At 37.9% G+C, this 23169-nt stretch overlaps 2 protein-coding genes across 22 annotated transcripts in view; one reads left to right on the top strand and one right to left on the bottom strand.

The window, feature by feature from the left end:
- LOC111195860 (G2/M phase-specific E3 ubiquitin-protein ligase-like) overlaps positions 1-23169 on the top strand; it is a 675934-nt gene that overhangs the window by 251685 nt on the left and 401080 nt on the right. The gene's annotated exons all lie outside the window — the stretch shown is intronic.
- The window catches only part of sgip1a (SH3GL interacting endocytic adaptor 1a), a 96016-nt gene continuing 75115 nt past the window's right edge, over positions 2269-23169 (bottom strand). For 8 of the 21 annotated variants that reach the window (XM_049479202.1, XM_049479205.1, XM_049479206.1 and 5 more), the window contains 12 exons: positions 20288-21100; positions 18889-19007; positions 18144-18297; positions 16087-16143; positions 12747-12806; positions 11797-11908; positions 10020-10175; positions 8620-8752; positions 8320-8522; positions 6643-6707; positions 6344-6508; positions 2269-2942 (listed from right to left, as the gene is read on the bottom strand). In XM_049479202.1, coding sequence (XP_049335159.1) covers positions 2920-2942; positions 6344-6508; positions 6643-6707; positions 8320-8522; positions 8620-8752; positions 10020-10175; positions 11797-11908; positions 12747-12806; positions 16087-16143; positions 18144-18297; positions 18889-19007; positions 20288-21100 — 2060 coding nt within the window. In that variant the 3' untranslated portion in view covers positions 2269-2919. The remainder of the gene's footprint in view (positions 2943-6343; positions 6509-6642; positions 6708-8319; positions 8523-8619; positions 8753-10019; positions 10176-11796; positions 11909-12746; positions 12807-16086; positions 16144-18143; positions 18298-18888; positions 19008-20287; positions 21101-23169) is intronic. The other 13 variants (XM_049479212.1, XM_049479223.1, XM_049479213.1 and 10 more) reach the window with 9 other exon arrangements.

Raw genomic sequence — 23169 nt, 5'->3', positions numbered from 1 at the left:
GCCTCTTTGGAGTTTTCAAAGCCGTTCATTCTGAAAGGAAGCTTGCATTCAATCAATATCAATGTATCAATGCTCAAATTAATTGTTAACAGCTTTGCGGCTCCACTCCAATCAACATTTATGCTGTTTATAAGTCGAAGCTAACCCCCTCTAGTAGGCTTTATAATACAGGGACCCTGATATGACTTAACTAGCGATAAACTGGAAAAATGAAAAAGTTCTACTGACCCACTAAATTATACACCACATAATTACACTATATTACACACATTTATGGAAGTGGTTTAAGAGTGGCTAGTTCTTTGTTAGCATGTTTGTTCAAAATGATTTAATCCCTTTGAAAAACTACTAAAGAGGAAAACAGATTCGTACATTCTGCTTACATCTTTTATTGGTGTGGAAAGAGCAAAGTATCTCAGTTCATCATTAACATTTTCTGTACAAACACAGCTTGCACATGTTGCTGGGCAGAAATGTTCAGGAGTTTAAAATGATCTAACAACAGACAGTCTCTCTCACACACGCACACGCGCACCCACACACACACTCTTAGTCTCTCTGTCTCTTACACACACTCTCTCTCACACACACACACACACACACACACACAAACATCACTGCACTTATTGTACCTGACTGCTGACTGACGAACTCTCTAGCACATCCCGGGTAACACTTCACTTTGGACTATAAACACAGATCAATCAGCTGCTACAACTGCATTCATGGGGTTTTCTTTTAGTGAATGGATTCTGTTTAAAGTCTGAAATCTATTAAATTCAGTGCAATTCAGAAATCAATGCAGGAGGTTGTGCCATGCAATGTTAATGTCCAGTGCATTGCTCTTCCACCATGTACAGTAGAACAATTTACAGTAGACAGAAATGGGGAAATAAACTTTAGCATCACCAAGCACCAGCGCTCTCCTCAATCCACTACACGCACGCTCGGTTATGTCGCTGATTCACTGGGGAAGTTCAACAGTAGCACAGTGGTATGTTTTCTTTCGCACAAGAAACAATATTTTTTCACTTTATTAATAGTTTAGAACATTTAAAAAATATGCAGCTTATTCTCTCTTAGAGGACAGTTCTGGAGACACACACACACAAATACAAATAAAAAAGAAAAAAAATGAACAAATGGAGAAAAAAAAAAAAAAAGCATTTTGGTCTTCCTAACCACTCACCACCCAAACCGCGTCCTTGTCATCTCACAGAGACATACCATTCGCAAAATAAATCCTTGAACTCAAGTGCCAGGTCGTTTCAGATAGGGGTTCATGCTCTAGACATCAAATAGAATGAGAGAGGTCAGATACAGCAATGCTGGCGTGAACGATACGGAAATGAAAGTGTTCAAAACGTTAGAAAGCGGACAATCCGTGTTTCAACAAATAGTGCAGATATACACAACACTGCTTTCAGAAAGCATGACGCACCCGGGTAGATACAATATTCATCCTGTTTTTTTTTTTTTTTTTTAATACCCCTCCCTCCCCCACACACACATCCCACCCATATACAGCTCAAATCCTTTGTTGCACTTGACTTTAAAAAATTATATCTGAAATAAATTTAAAAATTATACCTCAGCATTATACTGTACACAGCTTACCCAACTACACAGATACCAAAAAAAGAAAAATCAAATATTTATAACTTTAAGGTTCCTAAACTGTGATACCATTCAAAGTCTATTCATGTACAGAGTCACAGAGTTGTTTGTTTCTTTTTTTTTTGTACAACAAATCATCATGAATAAATAAAAATAGAATGATGTAGTCAGAAGTCTAACACTGCTGTCTTGGGAACAACAGAAAGGCTATTCAACAATACAAGGAATACACCAAACGCCCTTCAAGATATATATTATCCATTTAAAATTACATTTTAACAGCTTTTTTTTCTCAAGGGAAAAAAAAAGTTTTTTGATACAATTGCAAGCAAGACGTATTTTAAGCTGTGGCTGCCCAAAGATTCTCCAAACAAAAATGAGAAGACAAAAAAATATATATAAAAAATAAAGTCCAGGCATGGAGCAGAAACACCACCACCCAAAACCCAAACCCCACCTTCACATTTACATACGGCTCAAATCTGCTGTTACAATTCACCTTCTCTCACCATCCTTACCTGACTCAACTACATTCCAGCATCTACACTAACCTGAATGATGATTCGCGAATGAGATGTTTGGTCTCACTATATACATAATATATATATATATATATATATATATATATATATATATATATATATATATATATATATATATATATATATATATATATATATATATATATTTATATAGCCTCCTTGTGGTAAGGAGAGAGATACCCCAGCAGCAGCAGCAGCACTCTCAATCAACTCTCAACACCCCGACTCCTATCCTGCCCAAGAGTAACAGCTCAACATTTGGCAACAGGCATACACACAATCCTGGATGGAATATTTCCCTGTTAACAGATAAAGTTCAACTGGTCACGGACTTACAGACGCCCTGAGCTCCTTATCCTGCTGGAAACGCGCTGCCTTGCTGAACAGACTCAACACTGATTCGTCTGGAGCACATTTAGACAGATACCGAGGATTCAGGCAGCCACAGCCTGTGGGTAGAACAACAAGACATTAGAAAGACGAGGGGCTAACCTTAAGGGAAAACCCATGCTGTCTAACAGCAGCAATACAGTTTTTGAAATGTTAACAGTTTACAAATACAAGAATACACCCTAAAACGGTCCACAATTTCTATATGCAACTTATACAATACTGCTGGAGTGTGGGCTCTGCCTGTCTCAGACATCTATATAAAGGGATCCTCCGAAAGGGGTCAGGCAGGGGCCGGAGTGTTTCGAGTAATTTTCACTTAGTCCATGAAGAGACACAACTCTCTCGCGCTGTCTCTCTGTAGTGCTGATTAGTTGTCCGCCATGTATTTTCCTAAAAAAAAAAAAAAAAGCAACCTTAAAGCAACCACTAGCCTACCCTGTTCTAACACATCAGACACAACAGCTCATTGTTATGCCTTTAATGAGCTGATCTAAGCTTGTTAATGGTGTATTACATTACATTACAATCAGTACTCTGCTACACAACATCTGCTGACAGTCATGTCATAACAGTTGCCTCATTACAATTATGACTATTGTAATGTCACTGTTATATTACATCTAGCATTCACTAGTGGCCCACAATACAATTATTTCTGTATACATACACAATACCGTTTACCTTTAAACTGATTATAATTATGAATATAGTGGTTACATTTATGACATTTTAATATATCTAACAGACAAAATTTAAAAGTATCAAAGTATTAAAATTTATTGATGAATAGACCAATAGGTATTCTCTAAAATTACCTGAAATTAACTCTTTTGCACTAAGTTCCATTAAAGTTAAGAAGGTTTTATCTTGCTTCTGTAAAGTTGCTGTTGATACATATTTTTCTTCAGACAGCGACAATATGGAATTTGTAAACTGCAACATTGTATTTATTGTCTGTGGCATTTTATTATCTTTAGAAAAATCAAGTATGACTTTTTAAGATAAATAAGAGAAATTTTTATCAATTAATGTATAACATTTTAGGCCAAAATAAAAGCCTCTTTTTTAGATAAACACATTTTTTACATTTTAAGACAATTCAAGGCCTTAAACGAATTTAAAACATTTTAGACAAATTTAAGGGCTTATTTTAGACAAATGAATTATTGACATTTGAAGACAAATTTATGCCTGTTTCAGATAAACCAGTTCATTTGAAGACAAACTTAGGGCTTTTTGGATAAACAAATTTATGACATTTTAAGACAAATTAAGGGAATTTTTAGATAAACAATTTTAAGACCATTTAAGACGCTTTAAGACACTGCAGATATGTTGTATTCAGTACAGTGTGCTGTAACAGTTCCACAGTGCAGTGCAATACACAATGTACAAACTATGAACTCTAATGGTCCTGGAAAAAACGTAACGCACATAATGTTGTTTGGTTTGAAGATTCATGCGCATCTAGTCTGGGGAAGACAGCGAGCCACATCACATAATGCTACCATGGCAATGGCTGCCTGGATGGACTGTGACTGCAGCTGCAGAGTGCTGAACAAACCTGCACTCTAAAAAACAGAGGTACGATATGAGTACTTTTTTGTACTCGAAGGTACATTCTTTATAATTGTACCCTCAAAGGTACAATATTGGTCTTTACAGGGTCAGATTTGTTCCCTCTGAAGTACAATGTCTTTCCTGACAGCAATAAGTACAAATTTGTACCATTTAACCAGCCAAAAGGTACATTCAGTATTCTGCATCACTGTACTAATGAACAGTATATATTTAAATTGCACATTTTTTATTTGAAAGCCAGACAATTTTGTATCATCAAGTTTTTGAGCCATTTTTAGTTGATGACAATGTTTATAATCTTTATAATCTATACTGGCACAAAAACCATGGGTACAAAAAAGTACTTTCACTGAAAGGTACTTTTTTGAACCTTAATATAAGGTACAGCCCCAGCGACAAGCTTTGTACTCTTTTAAGTACAAATCTGTACTTATATTTCTTAGAGTGTGCGTCATGTAAGAGCATGAAATTTTAAATTATGTTAGGATACACTGTATGGTTAAATGTTTGTGAACGTCACTTCTAATAAATGCGTTCAGCTAGTTGTTGCACTAATGCTGACACAGATGTGAATAATCACACACACAGCTAGTCTAATCGAAGAATAGGATTCTCTGGAGCAGACAGATAAGTACCTACTGGCACCATTTCTAATGCCAGACATGGGTTAAAGTGGTATAAAGCCCGTAGCATTGAGCTGTGGGGCAGTGAAACTGTGATCCAATGGAATAATGGTGCCCCATTTAATATATTTGATCACCCAACGTCCTGACCTCTCTTGTCAATTGAATGTAATAAAATCCTCAAAACAAAGCTCTAAAATGTATTATACCACAGTTAGTTCCGACCCTGCAATGTGATTGGCTGGTAGGTGTTCTATGAGTGCCATTATCAGCCAGTAATGCACTGTAACCGAAGCTCTCCATGTATTACCCCGCCACATACAGGTAACCTAGCAAACGATGCAGCGCTTACAAGCCAAACAGTGCAGCTACAAACAAAGCAGAAATGGAACTCGCTGAGTGTTTATAACCAAACAGATCATATTTTCTCACTTAAAATCTTTCAATAAACAGAGATAAAGGAACTGTGGTATAATTGCAATAATACACTCAAGGTTTGTGCTATAACATGTAATACTGGCACTGCTGTGCTGCGTCGTGAATGTTAAATTCGTTTATCTAAAAAGCCCTTTTTTGTCTTAAAATTTCATGAACTGGTTTATTTGTAAAAAGGCTTTAATTTGTCTTAAAATGTTACATTCGTTTATCTAAAAAGGCCATAAGTTGCCTAAAAAAGCCTTAATTTGTTTTAAAATGTCAGTTTATTTAAAAGGTCGTAATTTGTCTTTAAATGTTAAATTTGTTTATGTGAAAATCCCTTAACTTGTCTTAAAATGTCATGAACTGGTTTATCTAAAAAAAAGGCCTTTTCTTCAAAATGTTTAATTTCCTTCTCGTGTATTACTGCTTAAGTAAAAAGACTTTATTTGACGGTAGGGACATTTACACCCATAAAAAAGGCCTTAATTTGTCTTAAAACGTTAAATTGCCTCTCGTGTATTTTTCCTAAATAAAGAGCCAGTAGGTATATTTATACACACTAAGAAAAGTAAGTACAGATTTGTACTTAAAAGGGTACAAAGCTTTTCGCTGGGGCTGTACCTTATATTGAGGTACAAAAAAGTACCTTTCAGTGGGAGTCCTTTTTTGTACCCATGGTTTTTGTGCCAGTAAAGATTATAAAGATTATAAACATTATCATCAACTAAATGTGGCTCAAAAACTTGAGGATCGAAAATTGTCTGGCTTTCAAATGAAAAATTTGCAATTAAAATATATATTGTTTATTAGTACAGTGGTACAGAATACTGAATGTACCCTTTGGCTGCTTAAATGGTACAAATTTGTACTTATTGCTGGTAGAAATTACTTTGTACTTCAGAGGGAACAAAATTGACCCTGTAAAGACCAATATTGTACCTTTGAGGGTACAATTATGAAGAGTGTACCTTTGAGTACAAAAAAGTACTCATATCGTACCTCTGTTTTTTAGAGTGTACCCATAAAAGCAGGCTAAAATCATTTTAATACCCCTGAATTCTAAAGAAAATGAATAGGCAGGTGTCCCAATGCATTATCAGCATTGTGAGGGCACTTACAGTGTGTCCTTTCTCTACTATATGTCCTTTAGACTGTTTTTATCCTCACCTGCAGCAAATCTCTTCTTGATGAGGGAGAATCTGTATCCAGGGCCGACCAACTCGATGTCACAGCCAGAGAGAGTGCTGCCTTCACTGGTAAACTGCACTGCCAGAGGGGCCGGCTTACTTGGGCCATCCGTCAGCTGGAACCGTGCCAGCAAAGAGCCGACACCTGGAGCCAGAAAAAGGAGAGGAAGAGTAGATGAGATGAGAAAGGAACGTAGGATGGAATGTTTATAAGGAACTAATGTATAATAAAATTCAGTTCAATTCATTCAGCGGAGCATTTTTGAGCACGCATTTTACCTCCGTTCTCAGACTTTTGAGAGATATCTGGAATCTTCCACAGAATTCTCTGCTGCTCTGCATTCCTTTTAAGATCAAACAAAGAAAACATCTTTTGTGAGTTTAGCCAACCTACTACAGACAAGACACTACACAAAAAGACACTTGTAAAACCGCATTAAATCAAAAACACCCAACAGAATATACAGAATATACAAAAGACATTTGTTTTAATATCAAATCAGTGCTGAATAAATGGACTCAGGTGGTACATGAACTTTTGGAGTGATAGGAATTTTAGTATGTGACTTTTTTTGTTTATTTTTTTTAATTGATTGTGGTGGGTAAATTTGACAAATGGAGTTACTAAATACAAAACTGTCAAAACTGTCAAAAGTGTGTGGATATTCTTAATGGAAGGTTTGGAGCCCTTAAAATAACATCTTAAATCAAATACATTTAGTTTATTTAGTATCTTTAGTTATTATTAAGTCATCACTACAAATTGCAAATACAGAGCCATTTTGCTATTATTTGTATATTTTTTAAAGGGAAAAAATATCTGAACTAGTCCATGTTCTTTTACATCACTTAGTTTGTATCAAGGGTCCTGATGTAAAAAACAAACAAACAAACAAACAAAAAAAACATAATTTAGCCAATTATCATGTTTACTGCACAATGGTTTTAAACAGAATTTGCTATTCATTTCTACTTATTATTTTGATTATAAATTAATTATTTTTGGTTAGCTAAAGATTATTTGTGGGAGCATCTAAGTGACTAACAAAAAGCTAAATTTAAGCAGCAAAAACAGGAGTTGAAAGTTCAGAGTTAAACGGCTGAGAGTTGATTTTCACTCTCAAAGTGTAATTTAACTCATTCAGATTTAAATGGTGTTAAGTGTTGGAGTTATTTGTCAGAGTTGAATATTTCAGTGTTAATCCCACTAAACCCAATAAATACTGGCCAACTACACAGAGATTTAATTAAACTCCGCCCAGTTAAACACTTTATTTGCATAATGGGTGTCCCCCCCAGATCCTAACTTTCCATCAGTGTGAAATCTTGCCCACCAGGGCTACTTTCCATTGGGTATTGTGTTATATTTTGCTTAATAGTTGTTTGTCTAGCCAATATATTGTAGGCTATTAGAGTAAGTTACCATCCTTTATACAGTAAATTGTGATAAAGTGTTGGTAATGCACTAAGAAATACAATGGAAGATTACATGCTAACCTGTCCTGAATGATAATTAAATAATAAAAAGTCATATCAATTGACTAATCTTCTTCTCGTTTATATATTTTTTAACTCTTTTCAGTGTTAGTGTAACAATTTAGGAAGTTAAAGAAATACAAATGTGAGTTAAAAAGGAACTCTGGCAAGGTGTTAAATATTCAACACTGTGAAAGTGTTGATTTAACTCCAAAGAGTGTGGACCTATATAAACCCTGAAAAAGAGTTAAATTAACTCTGTGGGAGTTAATTTAACACTTGCCTTTTTACTGTGTATAATAGTCCTGACTATGTGAGTGGACATGTCAAAAAAACTTTTTTAAAACATTTTTTACATTTTGCTCCACATTTTCTTAGGAAACAAAACATTATTTTAGGGTTGGAAGAGAAGAAGAGAAAAGTGCTGCTTCTATTTTGCCCCAGGAACAACCTCGATTCTAGACTAGGGAAGACTCTCACCAGGCAGCTGGGGGTAGCACAGCCTGTAGTTTGTTGACCCCTCCATCCACAGGGATGAGGAACTGGACATTGTTAAGGGCCACCGGTGTGGTCATTGCATTGCCATTGTATTTGTAGTCTATCCTTAAGTCAGTGCTGGTGGGCTCACACCTCCAGTTCACAGCCAGGTTTAAGGGAGTAGACTGAGGACCCTGTGCTGATACCTGGAACAGGAACACAAAAATGGCACATTGTTATTTACATTGGCATTAGAGTTTTATCACAATGCACGCTCATCACAATTAAATTCCAAGTCCTTACCTGATATTTCAGCATGTCTACATTGTAGTATGTGGCCTGAGGCTTCTGTTCAGCCACCTTCTTTAAGTGGGCCATGAGGTTCGTCATATTCACCCAGAATTCTTTAGAGTTGGGGTTGGACTGCGTTGTGTCACTGTGGAAGTTACAACAGTACGATAAAACGAAGCACAGCGCATACAATCACATGTGAGGTAAGGAAGTAAACCCATGGCCAAATTAATACAGATCAGCTTTGTTCAGGGCTAATGTATGAACCAATGCTCCTTCCAAATAAATTTCAGGCAACAAGGGTGATGAGCTCAGCAATGATTAGTCATGTGTGAGTCACCACCTGCTGACTGTAAGCTGGAGAAGAAATGCTGTGACTGTAAGGAGCTGGACTGGATTTGAAGCTAATATCTGTAAAATGCAGTGGTGTGCAGGGAGGCCCTTCTAACCCTTAAGAGAAGGGGTGACAATAAGTGCATGTAAATAATTACATCATTTTTAATAAGGAAATATATTTATAGTTATTGTAAGTGTAAATTAACAGATTAAATAAAAAACAGCAACTAATTCAAAGCATTAGTCTGCGTTTTTCAGTTGCTATAGGACTCTTATATGACTGACAGCTGTTCTAACCAATCAAAGTTTTTTTAAATGGCTTCTGCCCCCGCGTGTCTGCGTGGACCCTTCTCCTGATTTTGAGATGATTGCAGTATCAACTGATTTTCACTCCGGGGGCGGGGCCATGGCTGTCTAACCCCTTCTCAGCGCTCTGCTGAAGAGGTACGCGCTGATTAGTTGTAAAACAGCACGCATTCTGGATTAGTTCAATAGTTAGCGAACTATCATAAAATTGCGACTGTAAATGAGACAGATATTGTGTCATATCATATTAAAAAGCCCTTTTAAAGGCTGTTCTTCAATGTGAAACTAATTCACAGTAATAGGCCACCTGACTGGTGAGTTTTGATGTACCTAATGTTTTGGCTGCTCTGGTGTCATTCAAATGATTGATATTTGTTGAACGCATGTACGCAGGAAATTAAGCATTGATTGTTGGGTCTACTGTATACTTTTGTAGTTTGTAGCTGTATTTGTGAGCCGTGGGGGGTGGGGGGGGGGGTTGCAGAAGGGGTACCCGCTATATTCACTGCACGCCACTGGTAAAAGGTTGCATCCCTAGATTTGCTCAGATCCAGAGTACAATCAGAGAAGCCAACTTCTGTCACCAAACATGACTTATGTCTAAAGTTAAAATATGAAATATGAAAAAATATGATAAATATGATAAATATGATAAAATGTTCCATATTTTCTTTGGTTGAGTACAGTAGCAGCAGCACATGACTGAAGCTGTGTGAGAAGTAGATGAACCACAGTAATTGTGTGTGAACACTGTTAGAGGTGTGATTTACCAGCACAGTAACTGAGGGTTAGGGAGGACGTGCTCCAGACGGCTGTAGTTGGTTATACTGAAGGTTAGCACTGCAGGTGAGGGGTTATTGGCAAAATGCCTGGTGATGCCAGCCGGGAAGGACAAGACCATCTCTCCTGTGATCTTCACTACACACCTTAGAGATGGATAGTGGAGTTAGATATAGGTATAACTCTGTGACTGTTAATAGCAGATTTCATTATATTAATCATTATATTACACATATACACTTTATCTTCAAAATTAAGATTTTACAGGTAAAAAAAAAAAAAAAACATTTGCAGTATCTCACAAAACAAATCTCACAGGCCTGCTCCCCATTCACACCTGAGACACTAGAGAGGAAAAATGGCTAATTGGGCACAATTTGGCTATTTTCACATAGGGGTGTTCTTATTTAGTTGCCAGTGGTTTAGCACAGCAAATGCACACCGATTTACAAGCTGTACACTGACTAATATACTTTGTTCTATCTTCAGTGTTCTCCCATGAAAAGATATAATCAAATATTTACAATTGTCTTTTATATTGTAATATATCAAGATACTGTAAATAATGAAGTACTTTAAAGCATTTCTATTGACCCTAATAACAGGATGTTTTAAAACAATGTAATGAACAACTATCACATTCATATTGTGTCAAAAATTAAACAAACACAAAAACACAATTGGTTACATAGAACAATGCATATTTTTAGTAACTATTTTTCAACTGAGTTTAACGTAGCTCTAAGAGACATGTCTGTTTCTTTTGACCACTATTGTAACCACTTTTACTTGATAGATGTCTCAAAAGAACATGTCAGATATTCAATTCAATTTGTCAATTCAATAGAACACAAAGACGAAAATTAAATAAAATTTAATTTATAGTTACAATTAGAATTTTTACTTTTTACTTAAATAAAAAAATCACCCAACAACAACTTCAAAAGAATAGGAAAATATTTTGTAACATATCTCAATGTTGAATGACGCCAAATCTCAAACTGAGCAAAAATGTAACAGACCACAAGTAGCTGGCCTACCTAAATAAATTCCAAAATAAACCCAGATGAACACACACGTGTGTGTGTGTGTGTGAGCATGTGTATGTATATACCATATGTTTTGCACTATAAGGCGCACTTAAAATCCTTTAATTTTCCCCCAAACTGTTAGTGCGCTTTATAATCCAGTGCGTCTTGTGTATGAATTTTACCAGTCAGGCTGTAAGGAGCAGTAAAGCTACTCAGTTAAAGTGCTTACCAGAACACTCAGGGTTCCTCAGTGTAGTGCTGTTGTGCAGCATTTACTAGCACTACCTGCGGCTACCAAGGTTAGCCGTTAATGCAGCTGCACCTAGCCTTAGTGGAAATTTGGAAAATTAAACTTACTTTTAAAAAAAGGAAGTGTTTTATTCACCCAAATAAACTGTTTTTTAGGAGAGAAATATGTATAGATGAACATCAAGTCCTCGTTTGACTTTACAATATTATTAAGAATTACAATGTTGTTTACTTAGTTTAGCTTTACTTAACTTAGTTACCCACCCATTACCACCCAGCGGCGAGACATGCTGAATTAGAAGGAAAACATGGCGACACCCCTGTTCCTTACTAGTGTCACATAATGTGTCTTATAATCTGGTGCGAAATCTGGTGCGAAAAATACGGTACATATATACTCAGTGTCCAATGAAGAATATCTCCAAAATTGTGACTTTTAGAGGTAAAACTGTTAAACAGTAAAACTGTTAGTGTAAGTCAAACCTACTTGCTGGGATCCGTTCCCTTAAAGTAAGAATTGACCGTTTCAGTAAAAGCTGCAGCCACTGGAAGAGTGTCCTGGGCCCCCATGGTGAGAGGACTGGGCCCACGTGAGCACCCTGAAACACATATGATACACACAGCCCACATTAATAAGTATACTCTTAAAGCCCTGAACACTCTTCTTTACAACCTTAGACCTTGGTACAGTCTATGTTGTTATATCTATGTCTATATTTAACAAATTAAGCCAGAGAGAAAGAGATTGAAAAATAAAAGAAAAAAAAGAAAAAAAATAGGAAGAAAAATAACAGATGGTCAGACACACAGCTAATGTGCAACAGTTGACAGCAGACAAAACAGACACTACAACTAGAACCGAAGGCCTATAAAACCAGCCACATTACACAGAGTTAAACTAAAATACTGCATTGAGCTTCATTATTTTAGTAAGAATTAAGAATTTCCTATTTAATGCCATCAGTGCAATTTCTAAAGACTTTCACATTCATTCAGCATTTCATTAGTAATATTAATCTAGCAAGTGCATTACATAAAATTAACAAAGAAAGCAATGTGAAATGAATATTAGACAGATAAAAGTCTTAAAAAAAAAAAAACTTCAAACACATGCAGCTGATGTAGAATTGAATTGTTGCGGCATGATCAGAAACCAAAAAGATCAGAAAAAGATCAACCAAACAATACGGAAAACAAGAAAAACAGATTAGTGGCGGACATGAAAATGATGAATCCAAATGAAAGGCCAGGCTGCTGTGTTACATGAGCAGATGAGCAAGGTGACATGGAGAAGAGGAGGCCAAAGCGAGGGAGGGAGGGAGTTACTGTAGGTGGAAGAGGGGATGGAGGGAGGTTGAGCGCGGCGGAGAAAAGGGCGGGACAGATGAGACTTGAGTGTGTATGTGCTACATCCTTAGGCCAGAAAGCCTGACTTACCTTCAAAGGTTAAATAAAACTTGCCTCTGTCAAACCAAACGAGGGAGGGCTGGTCTGTCTCTGTGTTGGGGAGGGGGGAAGGGGGGCAGAAGGGTGGGGATGGGGGCGTGAGGAGGAGGGGGGGTCGGGGGGAGAGAAGGACAGTAGCGTGAGTCACACACACGTGTATTATATATCACAGTGTGGGGCCGGGGGTCTTCGGTCAAAGGGTAAAGTGGCGGTCGGCGTTCGCTGCTGATAAGGGAGACTGTTGCTCCTGAAGGGTTGATACACTACATAAATAAATATCTAAAGTAAAGCTGGGGGTGGGAGGGCTGTGGTTATGTATGGTTTGGTTATTTTGGAGCTAAAGCAGGGAAATGCACCGGAGTCTGGCTTTGACCAATTGGACCCCCATGCATTAGGGTGGTATTGACCTACATATTCTTGCTTTGCCCACAAATACGTTCAATTCTTAGCAACTGTTGCAATGTTGAACAAGCTTTACAGAACATTAGCAACACTTCCTTCAGTCTAATGAGAAGCTGTACAGTAACTTGTGGCAATTTGTTATATAATATTAAAATTACGGTTCAAAATCCTATGCTAGCAAGCTGTACTGCAGCTTACTGAACCTAGCAGGTTGCTAATATGCTAGTATTATCCTTTTATATGACTATTAAAAGCAGTTGGCCTGTCCTAACCATTTGACCTTATAAAAAATGATTTATTATATAATCTTTTTTACTGCATTTTGCTTGGATACTCTTGGTCAAATGATCGTTTTTATGGATTTCTAAGTAAAATAATTCCAAAACAAATACATGTTTTTCAGAGGAAACATTTTATTTATCTACAAAATGTACATATTGGTAACAAATCATAACATAAGTTAAAATTGATATGTTAAATAAACAGTAATTGTGTGTCTCTGGTGTTGGATGTGTACTTATTGAGTGCATTTATATGCATGACTGCATAAAATCAGATTTTGTCAGTATTCCAATCAATTAAAAAAACCGATGAAATTCAATTACGAATCTGATTACTGAGTAAGTCAATGAGTCAGACTCATTGTCACCAAGATGTGACCTAATATTTGCATACTACTGTTAGAGTTTAGAGTCTGAACCCAAGATGTCCCACCACTTTCCTAGGGCTCTGTCAGATCGGGCTCAAGAAAATGGTCTGTGAGATAGGTAGGTACATTTTTTATGCTATATTTTGTTTTATATAAAGATATGGCGTGATAATCACAATATAGCAAAGTAACAAATTGAAAGGACAAAAGGTTACACCTTTTAGTTAGACTTTTATAATCACACAGCACTGGCCTGCACAGAGCACATACACAAGCTCATCCACTTGTCCACATTACACTTGACCTGCAGTGCTGTGTGTAGCCTACTAATCAGTCTTATACACTATTTTGATGTGTAGGCCTGTGGATTGATGTTTGCATTGTTCGAGTTTTAATTATACTTTAAAAATGATTTTTGCCGACATTCTGCAAAACATGGACAGATCAATTCCACCCTTAAAAGCACTCTGTCTTGCAATTGTTAAGGCCGAAGTCCAGCATATTGATAATTTCCTTGCTCAAGCTCACAACTAATCAATGAACCATGTGATTAATAACCCAAATAAACAAACAAACAAAAATACCACCAAACTGTGTTGGACTAAGCCCTCCACAACTGAGGCTACTAGACTATTACTCATTTTAAGCCTACATTAAGTACACAGATGTAATTTTGGGTCAAACTCAAAATGAGTGTTAAGATTTTTGTGTTTGGTATGAAAAGAGATAAAAAAGAAATAAAAATAATGATCTGACTGAGTGATCCAATCTTCGTTCATTGTCATTTTTTAAATACGTTTTAAATAAGGTAAGATGTCCAAACCTAACTTGTTAGTTGACACATTATTTGGTCTTACAGAACACAGTGGCTTAAAAACTGTCGTTTAGAGGAAGTGGACTTTTTAGTTTGTGGACTTTTCCAGAACAAGAACTGTCAGTTCACAGTGTGGACAAGGGAAACCAGGGGCAGTGTTGAGTGTAAACAGGTAGAGTAGGGCAGTACATCTAGCTCTAATGCTTCCTATGTTGTTATATGGCCTTATTAAAAAGGTCTTTACAGATTTAGAGTAACTTTAATGTAACAAAGAGAGTTAGAGGATGATAAATCTGAGCTGCAAATTTTATCTGTACTTTAGGGTGTACTGTAAGTTACAAGAATCAGTTTTAAGCACAGAGGTGGATAATATGACAATGTTTAATACATTGTAATGTTTAAAGATCTGTTGCTACTGGTGCATTTTAACTGTGATCAAATGTACAGACATAAATCTTTAAACAAATATTTTTAAATATATTGCAATGTAATATTTTTACCAGTGAGCAGAACAGCATGAAATATAAATCTTTAAGATTCTTCAGGTGCTTCTCCCATGCAAGTGTACTCTAAATGGTTGTAATTTAAACATAAATTTGACCCAGGTCTAATGTGTGAGTGCACTCCACTCTAAGACGAGAGGCGGAAAGCATACTGATTAGCACTGCCGCTAAATGGGCTGCAGTCCAGACCAGACTTCAGAAACACAGAGGCTGTGTGTGTGGTGTCTCAGTCCGCTCAAGTGGGTCTACTCTCTGGCTGGAGGATGGCCTCCATTCATTTCTGAAGGGTAAAGACAAAAAGCTGTTCTTCAGGCTCTTCAGACTTTTAGTTTCCAGACTGCACACTACACACGTGCTATGCTGACGGTGTCAAAACAGCATTCGTAGAATCGTGTAATGGCAATGTGGGTAGAGCAGTGAGTGTGTGACGTTGCTTGTGGAATAGAAAATGCATGTCTTTTCAAGCAAATGAGGGTGAATTATGAGCAGATGGAAAAAAAGGGAAAGGTGCACGTTGCTTCTATTTTTTTTTTTTTTACTTTTCTTCTGAACTGAACTGCTTCCTATATGTGGGCAGATGGAGGACAGCAAAACCATGTACTGTTCATGAACACCTGTTCAAGCTTTTCCACTTCCCATATGTAAGTGTGAGGAGTGTGAGGGGGGAAGGAAGTGAGGAAGAAGGACAAATATATTTATTATATATTTCATATATAGCAATGAACTAGAGATTGCTTAAAAAATGGTCCCTCACTGGTGTTCTGTTAATGGCTCTTTCAGAAGCAAAATGTAGCTAAAATACGAATATCATGCAAGTGTGGCCAACTGGTTGGCTACTTAATTCAGTGGCCGTATGACATGACTTATGCCCTCGCGCTGTGGGTAACACAGGCAATTGAAAGCCATGGCTTGAGTAAGTGTTACCCACACCGTCCACTGAATCAGGAAAGGCCCATACCGTACCTGCTGGCAGGTCAGCTCGCTTCTCAAAGCTGGGCAGTTTGTCTACAAAAGCGTCATCTTCAGACATCAGACAAAAACGTCAGCCCAAAAGACAGGACGAGAAAGACAACAAAATACAAACAAAAGTAAAAGCAATTCAAATCAACCAACAAACAAAGACGTGAAAAAAAAAAAAGAAAAAAGACGAAAAACAGTCATCAAACTAAGGTAAAATTCACACAGACACACAACACAAACCAAAGACCACAAACGATGAGGGTGGAAGTAAAAAAGAAACACAAATGTACGAAATGACAAAAGCAATAAGCATACAAAAATCAAACCTCTAAGATACGGCATTCAACGTTCTGATACAAAGAACTTTGCAGCACAAGTCAAAGCCTAAATCATTGTGTTACAATTCATAAACCCAATCTAGCAAACACAGTCTAGTTAATCAGACCTGATTACACTGAATTCAAGATCAAACAAAAACCAGAACACACACAGCCGGCAAGTTCTGCAATTCATCCCGCATGCAGACCAGACATGCACTAAGAGTTAATAAAGAAAGCACTGAAGGATTAGAGCCGTTTCAGAATTGTTTCGAATGAGAATAAGCTTGAGAATTTCCAAAAACAACTCCAGAATGTAAAGCTGACCCTTCAGTGACAGTTTTACAAATCCAAAAACACCCTGCTCACTAGATTATTACTTAAACTAGTCCATTAGTTCAACAAATTTTTATCTGTCAGCTAGATAGAAAACTGGAAAACACATCAAGCTGCCCTCATCTAGATTAATCAATATTACTTTTAGACAGCTATAAGCAAAGAGTCTAGAAGATCACGTGTACCCTATTGGCTAGAAAATGTTATGTACTGATTTCATCCTCAAAGCTAAAAAGTTTCAGTCCTCTTTATCCCTTAGAATGAAGCATTTATGTTACTACTGTTCCTCTTAAGCACTATTCGGGTACATGTGTCTCTCACAACAAAACTAAAATCTATACTAAAAATGCAAAAGCGCAAAATATATTTTTCATGATCTTATGATCTCATCTCATGATGAAATATTTAATATATATATATATAAATGTGTTTATTTGCATGGGATCTTTACTGGCACAGGAATGCCCAGTTTCTAAAAAATGATTGAAATGGCGCATTTGGACAAGACTACAATCAATCAGGAAACCAGGTAATAATCCATGTAAAACGAATTCTGTCAAAATAGGGCTATTTATTTGGCAAACAGTCTTTTTGCATTCTTTTCCAGTTTACAGTAAAATTTGTATTTCAAACTGTATAAATTGTTGTGTCTGCACTATAGGTATAGGTAAGCTCACGAAGGAGCTGCCAGCATACTTTGTGATTGCCCCTTTCTTCCTTTCTGGGGGTTATTAAGTGGGGTTTATGTTGTTTGGGGCACGGTTATAGGTCTTTTTGTGTTTGTTTAGATAAGGATATTAGTTCCTCTGGTAGTGCATTATTCCTCTTGGTGTTATGCTTATGGGTGGATAAGGGTCTCCACTGGTGACCTGCCAATTTATAAGAGAGCTACTACCCTCTCTCCTGCTCAAAACAAATAAATAGAATATATTAGCTCATTCGAAACAGGTTGTTTAAACAGTTTAGTGTCCATCTATGGACTCTGGGGGGTATAGTAAATTTTAAACAGTTTGTATTAAAAAAATAATAATATTAATAATAAAAAAAATAAAAAGTTGGAACTTTTTCATGCATTAATTAATGTTGATGTTGAGAGAGATAGAGCGTTGTACTATTTTAAATGATAAGAATTAAGGTTTAAAATGACTGATAGTTACAAATTCCATAATGTTCCAACATCTATTCAGCCATAAGGTCATATTTGTAAGGATTTACAAGGCTTTCCACAGCACCACTACAGAACAACAGTCATCTAGAGTATAGGCACAAAGAAAACCATATTAGATTTTGAAACCAAATTGGATTTGCAAACAACACACTTACACATACAAACACACACACACACACACACACACGCACACACACACACAGCAGCAGGAGGAAGAATGATGGGAAATGGAGTCACACCTGACACAGACACGGAGAGCTCTTTACCGACGGTAGGCGTGGTGGCAGCACTCAGGGAGTTGGTGGAGGAGATAGAGGAGGTGCTCTCGGCCCGGGCCAGCGGCGCGATGGGCGGGGGGCTTGAAGAGTGCATCGGGGGGCTGAAGGGCCGATTCTGAGAGGACAGGCAAGGAAACAGCAGGGCAGGGGTGATGCAAACAAGCACGGTAACTCGGTAAGTCTCAGAGAGCAAGGGACTCAATCCAAGATTTTGTAAAGGTCTTGCTAATGTTGTAATGCTAATATCTTAAGTTGTGCACTGAAGCTGTGTTCTGATGCTAACTGCAGTAATGCATGGCTGTGGAACCTGCATACTGCTTGTCCAACAGTAACCAGACACCCCCTTTTAAAGAGTGGCGCACATTAAAATTTCGAAAATATATAGTTTTAAAAAATAAATATTTTCCTTGCAATGGAAAATCTACTAGGCAAGACTAGGCTTGATCCCTGTCTGGGGATTAACTGACCCACAATGTTAAACATGCCAATGCTATTATTATTAGCATTATAAAGATTTAGAAAGTACAACTATGTGTCTCTAGTCTGTAATGATGTAGTCTGTGAACTGGGTGCCAGTTGCCCAGGGGTGTCCAAACTTTTGCATAACACCACACGAGCGCTCACTGACCTAAAATGAACTATGTAGAACACTAAGCTGTGTGTGTGTGTTACTGTACTACAGAATATTCGAGCTGCCGCAACATACCACATCCCCTGAACTCGCTTTCCCAGGAGCCAGTTTGGGGCGGGAGGGTGGCCGAGGTGGGGGAGGGGGAGGGCTGCTAGCAGCCAATGGCGTTGCAGGGCGTGCAGGGGAGGAGGAGCCTGTGGATTAAGGGTATATCATTAAACACATTCTGAAAGAGGGAGGGGATGTCATGCATAAAAGCCATTTGGTAAGCTAGGAGATAATCATTCATCAGGTTATACTTCATAGACAGCATACAGTATAATCTTGCATTAGGCAACACACCAAGCTCACAAACAACAAAAACAACACAGCAACTCATTATATTGCTTTCTTTTCATGTATTTACCATTTTTATCTTATTAAAGCCAGTCAGTCACATTCTACTTCTGTTGTGCTAAACAGTCTAGGGTTTACTGTATGTCAGTTCCATGTAACACAATCTAAAATACCAAAGCACAGCTAAATATAGTTTTCAAATTGAGGGAACCTTTAAAGCAGCAGTTTTTAAGTTTTATTTCTTTAAAATAGAAAACAGACCATCCCTGCAATCTAAAGACCAAAAATGTATATCACATTATTTTTCAAGATTCTGATGGTTTCAAGATACATCACAGTATTTTACACACTATATGAAGGAATCATATTTTAAATAGTTCCATAAACACAATAAAAATACCTTTTTAAAAAATAGTTTTAGAGAGTTTTATCTCTTGTGCTAAGTAAATGACTCAGAGAGGAACATTGCTCCGAGCTGTGGATCAATTGTGCAGTTCCATTCCTCTCACTCCAGTATGTTAGCTTGTTATGCTAACTGGCTAGCATTAGCTAGCAAGCTGTATCTGCTTTTTCGTCGAAGCTGTTCTACACGGTGCTCCGCAGCGCGTCCAACAGTACGACGATATGTGAAAAATACCAGATGAACTGGAACCACCCAGGACCAACCCACACATGAGAATTTCACACACAGCAATTTACTTATACTACCTGCATTAAAAAAATACTCATTCCCATGCTCTGTGCAATTACACACTCTCACCAATAAGGCCACTAAATCCCCGAAATCCCCAAAATTGACAGACTGTCACTTTATATACACAAGTAAACCCTTTACGTGACTAAATGTACTTCATGATCATGTTAAAGATCGCTAATTGCCTAGAATTCTTTTGATAAATCACATACAACACTCAGTGGACCCAGACATTTTCTTTGACATGGACTGGGCTTTTTGAGTTGTTTTTTTAAATTACAGTGCCATGATGTTGAATCATCTTTCATCTAAGCTGATGCTTAAGCTTAAACTGGGTCTATGTCCTTGTATATGGATGGAAGCTCACTTGCCTTATTTTACATTATTTTTTGGTGAGAAATCAACAATGCAAAGTCGAACATTGCAATAAAATGATGAACTCACCACTTCCGCTGCCTCCACTAACAGCTCCAGGGACAGGACCAGGGGACGACACCACGGCCCTGTATGTGGGCGGTGGAGGGGGTGGAGGGGTTGATCGGGGGCCCAGACCAACTTCTTTGGGTGAAGCACTGCTTCCACTTGGGTCCTCCTTTGGATGAAGCTCCTCGGGGCTCGTCTTCTCTTCCTGATTGAGGACTAGCGGTGGGGGGATTGTACGAGCATTTGTCTCTAGAGTGCTGGGTGGACTGATGGCTGAGCCAGACCCTGTGTCCACACTTTGGGTAGGTGGAGTCGATGCTTTGTTGGGTGGGGCCAGCTCAACAGGTGGAGGGGGAGCCTCTTCCTCTGGAGGTGGAGGGACTGCTGGGGGAGAGGGAGTGGTTTCTTTTGGAGGAGGGGGAAGAATAGTTGGGGGAGAGGGTGTGGTTTCTTTTGGAGGAGGAGGAATAGCTGGAGGAGAGGGTGTGGTCCCTCTTGGTGATTCAGCTGTAGGAAGGGGAGGGGCAGGCTCTCCCGGAGGAGGCGGGGACTTTGGTAAAGGAGGAACTGGTTCTTCTGGTGGGGGCGGGGATTTAGGTAATGGTGGGGCGGGCTCTGCTGGAGGGGGAGGAGATGTGGGGAGTGGTGGGGCCGGTTCATCTGGAGGAGAGGGTGGTCTTTCTGAAGATTCTTCGTTGAAGCACACCCAAGTGTCTGCAGCATTGTCAGTAGGTTTGGGGGAGTCGGCTGGACCAAAGATGTTGTCCAGATCTGCTATGGAGGGCCTGTGTTGGGTGGGTGCTGGATTGTCCTCTGCTTTTACGTCTGCGTCAGCTAGCACATGGGCATTGTATGAAAGCAGAGAAATTATTAGCAGAGAAATTATTAGCAGATGAGAGCTAGCATGTGCTTCCTGAAAGATAGCTACCACATCTTTTCAAACTACTTTGGAAAACTGAAGAGAACAGTATGATGACACACTTAATGAAAGACATAGAGAGCAGGGCCAATTAGGCTCTCTTGGGTTACTGCAGGGGTGTCCAATCTTCTTTGTTGGGGGCCAGATGAAAAATATATTTGAAGTCACGGGCCACAGACTCTATAATAAAACAAATAATGAAATATACCACTTTAAATAATACATTTTCCTGATTACTTTCATTTACACGTCATTTTACTTGACTTACTATCTTTATCTTTCTTTGACAGTGTTGTGTAAACTAAGATTTTTCAAATTGATGTTTTATTTCATTTCATTTTCTGCTCTAAAACTGCGCAGCCTCTCCGCTTTTAGTCTCTTTGGCCCGTTTTTCTGCGCTACAACTGAGCACCCTCTCCGTTTCTAGACTCTTTGGCTCGTTTTTTCTGCGCTAAAACTGTGCACCCTCTCCGCTTTTAGACTATTTGGTCCGATTTTCTGCGCTTCAACTTCACTCTCGCCGCTTTTAGACTCTTTGGCCAGTTTCTGACACCTAGCATTTAAATTTTGAATCTCACATTATAAAAACCTGCTTAACAGCGGGCCAACTTTCATTCTATTTCTAAAATACCTTGCGGGCCGCTCCAAAAAAGAAAACGGGTCGCAGTTTGGACACCCCTGGGTTACTGCCTATGGCATTGCAAGGGTTTCCTAGGGTGTTTTTTTCATGTCCTAAACACACAAGACATTGATCACTGACTTTTAGAGAAATCTGGTGGAAATTTCTGTATGTCTATGTAAACTGTCAGTCAAAAGTTTTAGAGCTTCCCCCTTTTTCCCTTTATTTATTCCATTTAAGCTCTTCAGGGTTGGGTGAAACCCAGTGTACAAAATGTTGCAGTAAACTGTCAGAGCCTTTAAGGAGAACAAATGAACTAAAAAAAAAACATTTTAGCATTGTAGAAAATATATATTAATATACTGTAAAAGAAACCTGAAAAAAATAATATATTGTTTAAAAAGAGGGGGTGTTTTTAAGCAAACAATTTAATGATTAACTGCTTACAGCTGGCAAGTAGCAATGGAAATAAAATAAGCTTTAGAAATGTATTTTTAAAAACATCAATTCACAAAGCTTTGGTCTGTAGTAAAGCAGTGCTGGAACAGACTGTAGTATTTACACACTTACACACAGCACATTTACACCTTCATCATAACTAGAAAAAGACACAGAAACGCAGAGAACTCTGTAACTAATAAAAGTATCATTTATTTCTTTAGAGCAGGGGTGTCAAACTCATTTTGGCCGAGGGCCACGTTGGCATATTGGCTGTCCTCTGAGGGCCAGATGTAACTTATAAATGTAATAAAATGTAACCAAACGTAATATAAAATGAATGTAATTACTCCTTAATGTTAAAAATTGTTTGCTTGTTGCTCTATTAACATAAATCCTTTAAATTTGTCATGTTATGAAATCCAAAAACTCCATCAATCAAGAACCAAACTATTCAATTGAATAGAAATGACATAAAATACAAGTTATATTAACTTTGATCAAAACGTCTGATACTGAAATAAGGCTTAATAAATATAAAATCAAAAATTGTGAGCTGTTAAGAACATGTGATAGATTTAGCAGTTATTGAAAGGGTTATTGGGGGCAGAAATCAGTACAGGCTGGTTAGATAAGTGATTCACGTCTTCGTCCTTTGCTGTGGTGAAACTGCGACTAGCTCTGTCACAGTGATGTTTATTAACGTCATTAAAACAGATTTTGTCAGCTATTGTCTTATAAATATTTACACAGAACTTATATCTCTCCTAAAAAGCGTTTATTTTGGTCAGTAACACTCTTCGTAACACAAAAGGCATACCGGTCTTTCGCCTTGAAGCACAGCCGTCCGTCTGCATCAACTTCTCTTTTTCTGGACATTATGGGATAAACATTTCACCCGCGAAGTTACGCCTTCCCTCCGGCAGG

Source organism: Astyanax mexicanus, chromosome 5 (genome assembly GCF_023375975.1).
Source record: "Astyanax mexicanus isolate ESR-SI-001 chromosome 5, AstMex3_surface, whole genome shotgun sequence".
NCBI classification, from domain to species: Eukaryota; Metazoa; Chordata; class Actinopteri; order Characiformes; family Acestrorhamphidae; genus Astyanax; species Astyanax mexicanus.
Note: the sequence above shows the minus strand (reverse complement) of the source record. Positions and strands in the feature narration are given on the sequence as shown.